Source organism: Hoplias malabaricus, chromosome 2, assembly GCF_029633855.1.
Source record: "Hoplias malabaricus isolate fHopMal1 chromosome 2, fHopMal1.hap1, whole genome shotgun sequence".
NCBI lineage: Eukaryota > Metazoa > Chordata > Actinopteri > Characiformes > Erythrinidae > Hoplias > Hoplias malabaricus.
The window spans coordinates 82,953,915-82,967,139 of NC_089801.1; the positions used below are offsets into that span (position 1 = coordinate 82,953,915).

At 41.5% G+C, this 13,225-nt stretch overlaps 1 protein-coding gene across 1 annotated transcript; it reads left to right on the plus strand.

Annotated features, from left to right (window-relative positions):
- Positions 1-10,007: 10,007 nt before the first annotated feature.
- On the plus strand, positions 10,008-11,660 carry LOC136678695 (GDP-L-fucose synthase-like). The gene is made up of 4 exons (XM_066656799.1): positions 10,008-10,136; positions 10,890-11,023; positions 11,186-11,317; positions 11,647-11,660. Exons 1-4 carry the CDS (start codon positions 10,117-10,119, stop codon positions 11,658-11,660), a joined length of 300 nt encoding a protein of 99 aa, XP_066512896.1. The 5' UTR covers positions 10,008-10,116.
- Positions 11,661-13,225: the final 1,565 nt, after the last annotated feature.

The following is a 13,225-nucleotide window of genomic DNA, read 5'->3' on the forward strand; positions in this document are numbered from 1 at the left end:
CCATGGTCATTCTCAGCTCAAGCAGCAGAATCGGTGGCTCTCACAGAAGCATGCAAACTGGCTGAGGGTAAGACTGTGAATATTTGGACTGACTCCAAAAATGCATATTCCTGTGTGTTTGATTTTGGAATGATATGGTCCTACAGGAATTTTCTGACATCCACAGGGAAACACATTGCACATCACACATTGGTGGCAGCATTATTAAAAGCACTCCTGTTACCGAAAGCTGTTGCTGTGATTAAATGCCAGGCTCACACAAAAGACACTTGTCTGAGGAAATGCTTTTGCAGATGAAGCAGTGAAGAAAGCAGCTGGTAATGACCTAATGTTTTCTCTTTTCCAGGAATCCTGTGTTCCGGAGCCCCATCCTCTCACACTCTCACACACAGAACTGACCTCGCAGGCCTCAGAAGCAGAGCGTTCTGCTTGGAGCAAAGCAGGCTGTGTTTTCAAGGACAGAATGTGGCAAGCTTTAGATGGTAGGCCTTGCCTACCCTCTGCTTATTTTCCCTATTTTGCAAAATTGTCTCATGGGAGAGATCATGCATCTAAAGGGGCTATGGTATCTGCAGTACAGCGAATCTGGTACACAAGAGGGTTCACTATTTTTGCACAAAGATTTTGTGAAAAATGTCTCATATGCACCCAGCACAATGCAGCTCAAGGCATTAAAATAACACCAGGGGCACATCCTCCACCCAATGAGCCATTTGAACATTTGCAGATGGATTTCATTGAACTCAACCAGTGCGAGGGGAAAAGGTATTGTCTGGTGGTAGTGGATATATTTTCTAAATGGGTTGAGTGTTTCCCTACCAGCAAACAAGACGCTCAGGCAGTGGCCAAAGTTTAGATTCAGCACATTATTCCTCGTTGGGGTATTCCTCGACGCATTGGGAGTGACAATGGACCAGCTTTTATCAGCACAGCACTCACTCAGGTAGAAGAGAAATTGGGCATTGATGTGAAATTACACTGTGCATATCATCCACAGAGTGCAGGAGCAGTCGAGAGAGAGAATGCAACAATCAAAAGCAAGCTTCAGAAATGTTGTGTAGAAACAGGGCTCAATTGGGTGCAGGCATTACCACTGGTCTTGATGTATATGCGGATGCGAGCCAGAACCAAAACTGGTTTAACACCTTTTGAAATTTTGTTTGGCAGGCCACCGAGATGGGGTTTGGATCCACCAGGCCACGTGGACGACGTGGGACTCTTGGAAGATCACATGTCGTCCTATTGTAAGAAATTACTAACAATTCTGCGTTCTGTTCACTCACAGGCAGCAGCAGCTTTGACTAAGCTGTTGGAGGGGAAGCTACACTCTCTAGAACCAGGAGATTGGGTGGTGATAAGGGATCACAGGCGTAAGCACTGGAAGAATCAACGGTGGTTGGGGCCTTTCCAAGTCCTGCTCACTACTGAAACTGCGGTGAAGGTCGAGGGACGCGCACCCTGGATTCACGTGTCGCACTGCAAAAAGGCACCAACCTTACAGAGGGACGACAGCGACGCCGCGAAGCAAGAATGAAAGATTACCAACTGTTAATCATGTGGGTGATGTTGTTGGCACCGGCACTGGCTGGGTCATTTCCAGGTTCAGACTATCCCAGCGGCACCATACGTTCAGGTACAAATCTTTGGTATCAAAAAGCTACATACGCTGTCACAACAGCCACAAATTCATCATGTTATGTCTGTATGGGGGCACGGGACGTTCCAATTATCATGCTGTTTCCTTACAATGCTTCCACTTGTGTTAAATACATGAGAAAAATGCATCCAGATCCATTAAAGATAGAATGCTTACTGCAGGGCAATAAAGGATAAATGTGTAAGGATGAAGACATCCTAGATCAGTCAATAAAGGGGGGCTTTATGTGTCCTTGAGCTCTAGCAGCTGGCTCCAAAACTTTCAACTATTCAGTTATACATCGTGAATGTCCCACATGGATTAACTCCTTCTTAAGGTTGTCCCCTACAGAGATGATTGAAAACCCAGATGATTATGTTGACAATTTGAACGCTCCCTATGAGTGTTACACTAGAAACCTGTCAAAAAATGTAATGTGTGTTGTAGCAAACCGCTTGTGCCCCTGCGCGATAGAAGTGGGACATTTTCTAGGGCATTGCTCCATCATGTGGGTGGTTGATCAACATTAAAGAGTGTTTCAACTGGGGTCTGATCAAACAACTACATTTCAGAACATGTATACTCTCTATCCCCCACACTACACACTCCTGGTGACCCAACGGAGACCAAGGGCTGACATATTTTGGCGGTGTGGTAACGGAGGTCATCTTAGATCGACCCTTCCTTCAAACTGGACCGGTACATGTGCTCTGGTTATTTTGGCAGAGCCAACACTTATTTTTCCTGGATCCAAATTGTCTAACTTTCCGACTAAAAAGGTGATTCACAGGGCCAAGAGAGATTTCTTGGGGGACCGTTTGATTTACTTAGATGCATTAGGGATTCCACTTGGGGTCCCCGATGAATTTAAAGCGCGGAACCCTAGAACAGCAGGGTTTGGGTCCATTTTCATATGGGTAACGATGAACAAAAATGTGGATTGGATAAATTTCATATGGTATAATCAACAACGTCTGGCCAATATGACTCGTGACACACTGAAAATTCTGGGGGAACAGTTGCATTACACTTCACAAATGACATATCAGAACCAAACTGCCCTAGATATGGTTTTGGCTGAAAAGGGAGGTGTATGTCACAGGTTTGGTGATCGCTGCTGCACTTTCATTCCTAATCACACAGCAGCAAACGGGTCATTCACTGAGGCAATGAAGGAGTTAACAACGTTTACTGAGGAGTTGTATGAATTTTCAGGTGTGAATAATGACTGGATGGCATGGTTTGATTCCTATTTTGGTAAATGGGGAGCATTGGGGGGGCGGCACGGTGGCGCAGCAGGTAGTGTCGCAGTCACACAGCTCCAGGAACCTGGAGGTTGTGGGTTCGATTCCCGCTCCGGGTGACTGTCTGTGAGGAGTTGGTGTGTTCTCCCCGTGTCCGCGTGGGTTTCCTCCGGGTGCTCCGGTTTCCTCCCACAGTCCAAAAACACACGTTGCAGGTGGATTGGCGACTCGAAAGTGTCCGTAGGTGTGAGTGTGTGAGTGAATGTGTGTGTGTCTGTGTTGCCCTGTGAAGGACTGGCGTCCCCTCCAGGGTGTATTCCCGCCTTGCGCCCAATGATTCCAGGTAGGCTCTGGACCCCCCGCGACCCTAAATTGGATAAGCGGTTAACAGATAATGGATGGATGGGGAGCATTGGGGCTGAAGCTGGCTGTCGCAGTAATTACTTCTCTATCAGTATTTGCACTAATCGGATGTTGTATTATTCCCTGTGCCAGACGCCTAATCATCAAAATTATTGAACGAGCTATTGGTATGCAATTCAGTACGGTGAGTGCAGATGTGTACATGGAGCTTGACCCTGCAGCCGAGAAAAATCCGCTGGATGAGATGCCTCTTGAAATGCCCCAGCCACTCCATGCCTCATTGGATGAGGAGTAAATGTTTCCATTTATTTTTCATTTATTAATGCTGATTTCAAGTTGATTTTATAATTTTATAAGTTTAAATAATCATTTGATTTAATCATTTGACATGTAATCATTTAATATGTTTTTTTTTTAAATGCATTAGTTATGATGCCTAGACTGAAAGCTTAGCTAGTCTATGGTTGATGTTATCTTTTGCATTTTCTTTTGCAATATTATGATTAAAGATTTTAAATCATAAAAAGGGAGGAATGTAATGGAAAAATGTAGATTTACACTAATGAGTAATGATTCATAATAACTAATGACATAATATATATGGGGCTTGATTAATCTTGGTGGATTCTTACTAAATTATGTAGGCCTTAGTGCTTGAAGGTGAAGGGACTTATTGCATTGTGTGGTTACGGTGACCTGTGGGAGGAAGGCGCTGAGCAGATTAGATGGAAGGCAGTCAACAACTGAAGGACATTCTCACCATTTCTCCCTGGCAACTATAAAGTTGGAGATAATGAGGAACCAATAAGGGAATGTTTGGGTTAAAGGAATGAGAAACGTTGATGGTGTACGTGACTGGGGCTCTATATGTACGACTTGATTTTGTTCAATAAACTCGTGAGATAAGAGAGAATCTTTGACTGCGTTTTTTATTCCTCTGTTATCTCACGAGTTTATTGAACAAAATCAAGTCGTACATATAGAGCCCCAGTACGTGGTCACGTACACCATCAACGTTTCTCATACCTTTAACTTAAACATTCCCTTATGGGTTGAGAAATGGTGAGAATGTCCTTCAGTTCCTTCTAATCTGCTCAGGCCTGTATTTTTCCACAGGTCACCGTAACCACACAATGCAATAAATCCCTTCAACTTCAAGCACTAAGGCCTACTATATGACTAAGAATTAACCAAGATTAATCAAACCCCATATCATTTGTCATTAGTTATTATGAATCATTATTGTGAGTGGTGGTGATTGTTGGGGCTGTGAGTGTGTGTGAGGGGGGAGTGGTGGTGATGATGGGGGCTGTGAGTGTGTGTGAGGGGGGAGTGGTGGTGAAGGTGGGGGCTGTGAGTGTGTGTGAGGGGGGAGTGGTGGTGATGGTGGTGGCTGTGAGTGTGTGTGAGGCGTGAGTGGTGGTGATGGTGAGGGCTGTGAGTGTGTGTGAGGGGGGAGTGGTGGTGATGGTGGGGGCTGTGTGTGTGTGTGAGGGGGGAGTAGTGATGGTGGAAAGATATGGAGCATTATGGATTTCCCCAGGATGTTATTTATATGACACAGTTAATGTATAAAAAATCCACAGCTCACATTAATGTGAATTGAGTGCTAAGGGAGGAATTTGAAATGCACCACGGGGTAAAAACAACGCTGTCCTTTAAGTGCTGCACTGTATGTACTCACTATTAATCTCTTATTAAATAAATGATTCCAGAATTAGAAGAACTGCAATCACAGAAATGTGATTTTTTTTGTGATGTTTTTATCAGAAACCAAACCTTAACCCTAAACAAATGGAGTTACACATAACAAACCAACACTTCAAAGATCATGAAGTGGTAGCAGGAGCAAAATTAAACATTGACAAAAGGTATTTGGTTGGAGAATATGATCCCCACCTTTAAATATTATGTTAAAAGATCAAATAAAAATGATAGGGCTGAATATTCCTGAGAATTAATGATCTGCTTATAACTGGGAGTAAACGGAACAGAAATGAATTCTGAATTGCAACACTGGGATATAGTAAATTATTAAACATGGACACAGGTCATTACAGGTCACCTCATTCTGTAATAAGCTTTGTTCCTAGCGACTGCTTTCCCACCCACAGATAAATGTATTCAACGGATTAATAAAATGTGTGTATGGTTTGTATGGGGTACCACTGGGGAGGTGACAAAAAGAGAGGTCTTGTACAAAGTGAAACAACTGGTGGTAGAAGTGGGCTCTAAATTAAAACTTGCTTTTTGTAAAAATGTTGCACACACTGTGAACAGAACACAGCCTGGGTTGGTAATGTAACAACACGGACCACAAAAAGAGGAAGGGCCAGGAAAGGCATTCCTTATTTCAAGTTAATTTATGGAGATTTCCTGGAAGAACACAAGCAATTAAACTTCGACTGGGTCACTCTTAGAAGTAAAAGTATTTATAATAAAAGAACATCTGTTCCTTGAATGTGGACGAGCAGCAGGAATATGGACCAGAATGAAAGATCTGGGCTTTAATGTGGATATTAACTGTAAAACTCGAATGTATGGCATGTTCGATGATACACTCTCAAAGAAGGTAAGAGATATTTATTGGTTTATATTATGTACAGTTTATAACAAACTCTGTAAAACCAGATGTAAAATGATTATAAATCAAATTCTAATCCCTGCGGAGGTTGTTTTTAAACAGATGTTGTGTGAATTGAAAAGACAGAGAACAGTGGACAGAAGAACAAAAGACAAACATCGATGGACTCTTACAATGATAGAAGTCTGGTATGAATTATGTGGTATGTACTGTTTTTACATGTTAAAAGAAAGAAAAGGTGTATTATCGTGATGTGTTGTGGTTGCAGTGTGATGCTTTGATGTGTTTTTATGAAGTTCCTAATAAAGTATGTATAAAAAAGGCACTTTTCAGGACTTTGCTTTGGTATTTCTCCAAATTCCCACGTTAAAAACACATGAAAGTTTAACTCTGTTCTTCTGTAAAGTTGTTCTTAAAGACTGCCTTGTAGTGCACTGATACAATACGAGACTAAACCTTTAATGACAGGGAAGGTGTGGACTTTCCTTAATTACAATTATGTATCTTTGCTTTTGACCAATCGGGATTTGTGTTCGTTTCTAGGCATCTGTTGACAAGGGTTAATAAAGTTTGAAGACACTTTGGATGTTCAATATCTGCACAACAACCAGCCCTCCTCCAGATAATCTGAGTCACATTTTACTGTAACATGCTCTGTAGGCATGCACTCAGGTCACGTTAACAGGGAGGGAGAGTGAATGCTCCACGATGCTCCCTCTACCACTTAAGAAACCTGTTTGCTCTAAGATGCTTTTGGCAAACCCAGCCCAGAGCAGTGAGGTTGCCGTTGTCAGGTCGTGACTTACTGTACCATGAGTTTTGGGTTTAGATTAGAGTTGGGATTGTGTAGTAGGTAACACTGCTGAGATCAGACACAGCAGTGCTGCTGGAGTTTTTAAACCCCTCAGTGTCTGGACTGAGAACAGTCCACCGACCAAAAACATCCAGCCGACAGCGTCCTGTGTCACTGATGAAGGACTAGAGGACGAGCGACACACACTGTGCAGCGACAGATGAGCTACTGTCTCTGACTTTACATCTACAAGGTGGACCAACGAGGGAGGAGTGTCTCACAGAGTGGACAGAGAGTGGACTCCAGCAGCAGTGAATGACCCATTTTGAGTAGTGCTTTTGTACATGTGCTCATTGCAGCCCCATCTGTAAGTGGTTTTAATCTTGTGACTGATCTACTACTTAAATATTGAATCTGTCTGCAAAAAACAGAACGTGCAGAAGACTTTTGCCTGAGTCACCTGCAGAGGACCCCCACCGCAAAGCCCCTACCTCAACACACACACACACACACACACACTGCAAGCCGCCCCTCCCCGTGTTGTATGTATCGATGGTGTGTTGAGGTGCTTTAACAGGGTTGTGATTTAGCGTTACCTGAACAGGTGAAGGGGCGGAATGATACATGAGAGAGCGAGACAGTCAAGTAGTGCCCTCTTGGGTGTGACGCGATATAAACCACCGCAGGTCGCGTGTCCCGCTCAGAATTCATCAGCAGCGCGCGCGAACCTGCTCTGAGGTAAAATAACCGCTCCATTTCCGAAATAACCTTCAGCTTCACGGCGCTCATAGTCTTAATAACCGTCATTAAACTTCTCGTTGATATTAATGAAGCTAAATATAGTCTTCATGAGGCTCGCGCGCCGTTATTCTGAATCAGACTTTCAGGATAAGATTTTAAAAGCCTTTTGAACCTTAAAACTTCATTCTGTGAGTGTGTTATTATTGGTGCGAGAGAGAAATTTACACAGGAGACAATGTCAGGATAAAAAAATATAAAGAAGGCAAATACGTAGGAAATATAATTAAACTAACTAAATAAGTTCATAAATATTAACTTTAAATCAATACATAAAATTACAGAGAAAAATAAGTACATAAGGAGAAAACCTATTTTTACTCAACGAAAATGTATAGTCCAACAAAATGAACAAATGAAAATAAAAGTAAATACATAAACCGATAATAGAGAGAGAGTGTGTGTAAATAATGCTTTCCTATAAAAAAGAGATAAAAGGACCTTTCATGCATAATTTGTATTTTTCCCAAAATTTTAAACTAAATAAATAAATATTTTACGATTTAAAACAAAGCAAATTCACCACTTTTTCAAACACAAATGTCCCTGTGAATGTCTAACAGTATAAACCCATAAACTTTATTATGACTATTAGATTATCACTTTTAACATTGGATGATAAATTATTGATAGGCTTTCACTGCTAGACTGTTGCGGACATTGTTGTAATTGCATCCCCTCATAATCCAATGTGGTTGCTGAGGGTTTGCTAGGTAGTTGCTAGGGTAAGCATGGTGGTTGCTGAAGTCTTGTTATGGTGTCCAAACTGATTGGTAAATAGATACTAGGTGAATTATGTTGCTCTGATCTTTAAATTTGTTGCTAATTTTTCATTAGGGGCTTGCTATGATATTCCAAGGGGTTTGTAAAGAGTTGGTAGGCTGTTGCTATGGTATCAATGGTGGTTGGGTTCAAGGTTCCTACCCCAGTGTTAGATGATTTCTACAGGATCAAAGGTTGCTGCTGTGGTGTTGTTAGGTGGTTGTACTGGTGTTGCTAAATGGTTGAGATGGTTTTCATGTGGTTACCATTGTGTTCCTAGATGATTGCTTTGCATTCCATAGTGGTTGCTATGGTGTTGCTGCCACACTGAATAGGGAACTACACTGTAAGGGTGTAAAAATAACAAGTGTTCTGACTGCAAACAGTGGTTGACCTGCTAAACAGGGAAGGATAACTTGTTTGTGTACTGTGAAGGAGTGTTTATGTGAGAAATGTGCATTGTGACATCATTGCTGGCAGTTACACTGAATGTGTGGAATGTTTCTCCAGTCGTGTTCTATGGAGAAAAAATACTGGATTTGATTGGTCCATGCCCAGTCACTGTATGAGTCAAACACACTAGTGTTGTGTCTGATCCACTCTACACCAGCACAACCCACACTACCACCACCACCACGTCAGTGTCACTGCAGCGCTGAGAATGATCCACCACCACATCACACCTGCTCTGTGGGGGTCCTGAGCACTGAAGGATGGTGGGGAAATGGAAGTAACCATTATGTAGAGCAAGAGTTGGCCTACAGTCTTTAATACTTTACAAAGCAGAACAGGTCCCAGTCCCAGTTCCCTATTTCCTTCCTTCAATATTCATTTGCATAACCTGTTTTACTTTCATTGATAATAAGTCAACATGTCATTAGTGTCCACAAAACCTGCATTGTTCAACACAACGGAATGTTTACTCAGTTTTTAGAAACTACAGCTTCATACACACAGCTCTGTGTTCAGCCTCCACTCAGACTCTGAGCCTCAGAGCTGTAGAACACTGCTATAATCCTAAGATCACCACATGTTGATGTGTTTGATGTGATTTTGATATGTTCACTACTCTACTGATCTCTGATTGGTTATTATCATTACATCACACACCAGGGCGTGGCCTTTTCTTTAGAGCGGGATACACTTGAATATTTGGGTTTTTAAAAAGTAGCAGATTTCCCAACAGCACTGCCTTATGTTTCCAAAATGTATACTTTATAAAACAGAGGTGTATCTACAGTGTGCTGCCCACGCTCCAGTTGAAGCTTAAATGGTTTTAAAGGAAGGTTTTCATGTCCTAAATAAACTTTTAAATCCAGTCTCTTGGGTACAGTTCCCGCTCGCTACAATTAACCCATTACTGTAGTGTGTGAATGTGTTTATTTTCCCCACAAAGCCTGTGTTGGTCTTACATTAATATCAAGACTGATCTACTGAGTTTACTGAGATCTCCTGTTATTGTGGATATTTCTGAGCCTCACTCCTCTCTTGTTGTGCTCAGATGGAGGGACAGACAGAGGGACAGTCGGGGGGTCAGAGTGGACGGGTGTGTGTGGTGGTGACCGGGGGCAGTGGTCTGGTGGGGAGAGCCATAGAGAGAGTGGTGAAGGAGGAAGGAGGCGCGAAAGAAGGAGAAGAATGGATCTTCCTTTCGTCCAATGACATGGATAAATGAATCAGAGAACCATACGTAATTCTTTAACGTTAAATGTCTAAATGAGGACTCAGTGTTGACAGAAACAATAAAACCATTTAAAATATCACTGAGTCAATGAGTAGGTCCCCAATATGGCGGCTCCTCTACACTGTGATATCAGCTGCAACACGTGGATAGTGACATCACTGGGGTCTAAAACAACTCATCCCCATCATTCGTCCTCAGATCCATAACGGACCCCCTCACCCGTCCAACTCTGGTTACGCCCACGCCAAACGGATGGTGGACGTCTACAACAGGTGAGGAATTATGGACTGACCGTCTGAAGTTTAACCCTTTTAAAGTCTACAGTAGCATTGGTTATGATTATACTGTTCTTTAACAATCACAAACTGAGCCCCCATCCACTGGTGGCGCTGTTTCACTGAACGTAAATAACATTGAGTAACAATAACAAATAAAAACGTTTTCTGAAATGAATCGTGATTAATCACATGGCCCTTAAGACTAAAGTTTTAATTAATGGAGATTTAAGTGTGAAATAAAAGAACCAATGTAAGATCAACACAATAATATATTTATATTGTATCAATGTAAAAATATAATCACAACAATAAAGTTAAAATGCTAGCAGTTCCTTGTATTTTCAGGAGGGAGATTTTAGAATTACAAGCTCTTAATTTGCTGAGTGAAAGCTACTGGGAGTGTGTGTGTGTGTGTGTGTGTGTGTGTGGTAAAATGATTAATTAGCATTAAAACATAAATAAATAAATCTACTCTAATTAATTCCCACATGTTTTTACCTGTTTATTTTGACAGCACTAATATGAAGCACACGTTTAATGGTTTCTTCCCCTACGTTTGTTAAAGCAGTTATGGTTAAAGGATGTTGAAGGAACTGCAGGACTCCAGGGTCTGAGTCAGGTCTGAGTCAGTCATGAAGAGGAATTAGATTCTGATCAAGCAGAGCTTAGAGTTAGTGGTGGTCTGTTGTAAACGTGCTGAGAGCTGATGTAAACGCCCCGGTTCTCCTGTGTCCCTGCCCTGCGCAGGGCTTGTTTTCAACAGTACGGACGCAAATACACAGCCATCATCCCCACCAACATCTTCGGCCCCTACGACAACTTCAACTTGGACGACGCTCACGTTCTTCCAGCCCTCGTCCACAAGACCTTCACGGCCAAGAGTAAGAGGCGTTTATCCACTTTAGAGAACGGACTCTGATGTGACCAGGGCCTTTATATAATATCCAATATTTACCTACAATTCAGGCATTTATCAGGCTGTTAAAATAGGAACCCAGAGTTTACAGTCTCCTTGAATGTGTGTGTGTGTGTGTGTGTGTTAGGAGATGGCACGGCTCTGGAGGTCTGGGGTTCTGGTCGAGGACTCCGTCAGTTCATCTACTCTCTGGACCTGGCTCGTCTCTATCTGTGGGTTCTGAGGGAATACGACGAGGTGGATCCCATTATACTCTCAGGTACACACTTTATCTTTAATGAAACACACACACGCTCAAGACATTGGTTATAGATGTAGAGGGTATCCAACAGGCAGCGGTCTGATAAAAAAAAATATCACTGTATCCTTCACCAATGAATACTACAAACATATTCTTTATGAATATGAAATATAATTATAATAAGTGTCTGAGTCATGTACAATTCATCCAATGGATAATATCAGTGAGAATGAATACTATGATTGCACCCTATAATAAATAACACTTTCAGTATACATCATGATCAATCTCTGTAGATGGATTTTCTCTATGTTTTTAACCTCAGCTCTGTGTCACAACTTGAACAGAAGAACAGAATTAAGATGAATATTGACTCTTATTCTAAGGGACTAATAAATTACACTTCAGAATATTTTTCTTATAATAAAACTGTAAAATAATTATAAAGAGATTTATTTCACTTGAGAATTTCATCTGTTTCTTACATCTAAAAGTTTTGTCCCTACACTCTCAGAAAAGAGTAACATTACAGGTTCATCATTGTCAAACGGTGTAAAGGAGAGGGGGATATCTGTAATCCTTCATTATAGAACTGTGTCCACTAAAAGAACATAAATCCTGAAGGTGTAACTGGGCAAATGAAATCAACAGAATTTTAAAATCAACAATTATAATAAGCTACAGTTCTGTTCCCTAATTAAAAGTAATCGATAATTACTCTTAAAGATACTACCACTGTTATAACCTCCTCACAGATGGAGCCAGGGGTAAAGGAGGGGTGATAACAATAGGTGATCCGACTTGTGAAATTAGTAGAACAATAGACAAACACAGGAATGTTTACCACAGGAATTTGTAAATGTACAAAGAATAAAGGGCAAGAACTATCTGTGCCTGTAATAGCATTGGAGTAAATGTGGATTTAACATTCATTCATTATCTGTAAGTGCTTATCCAGTTCAGGGTCATGGTGGAATCACTGGGCAAGAGGTAGGAACACACCCTGGAGGGGGCGCCAGTCCTTCACAGGGTGACACACACTCACACATTCACTCACACACTCACACCTACGGACACATTTGAGTCTCCAATCCACCTACCAACATATGTTTTTGGAGCATGGGAGGAAACCGAGGCACCCGGAGGAAACCCACACATACACAGGGAGAACACACAACCTTATTCAGTTCACGGTCACAAGGAGCCTACCTGGAATCAGTGGGCACGAGGCGGGCACAGCCTGGATGGGGTGCCAGTCCTTCACAGGCTGTGGTAAATTCTCAGGGGATTTATGTTGGATTTACTTGAGAAATGTTATTTAAGTGGAAACCTCTGGTAACTGACTGACACTTTTAAAGCTTTTAAAAACAGTCGGTTTTAGGAATCTGCACTGTACATAAAAACAATTTGATAAATATCTGCTTTAAATTCCAGTGAAAATTTCTGGTACAGTTTTGTGTTTTCATTGGTCTATAAATACTGTTATATCCAGTAATATATGTACAGAAATATTATATTTTTTATGATACTGCAGTGCTGTTAATTACATTCATACAATAAAATATATGACGATATGCTGAGTATTTGATGACGTGTATTTCAAAAGTGCATTGGGGGTTTCTGGTAACAATTCGACTATAAATTTTAATCAGAGGAAAACAACACAACAACCAACCGACTCTGTGATGTTTGGGCTTCATAAAGTCGAATAACCTTGTCTTTAAAGAAAAGCTGTGCAGATATACGTTGTACATCAGTTTACTCGTCAGAAAGGGCTTTCAAACTTTCACAATTTGACAGCATTGCATCTCATCTGATCTCAACACTTGCCTTGAACGCCATTTGTACTCACCATTTTGACTGTTCATCTGTAATCTGATTGGCTGTTGCAACCATGACTGACAGTGTCTCCGCCTCCTCGCACCG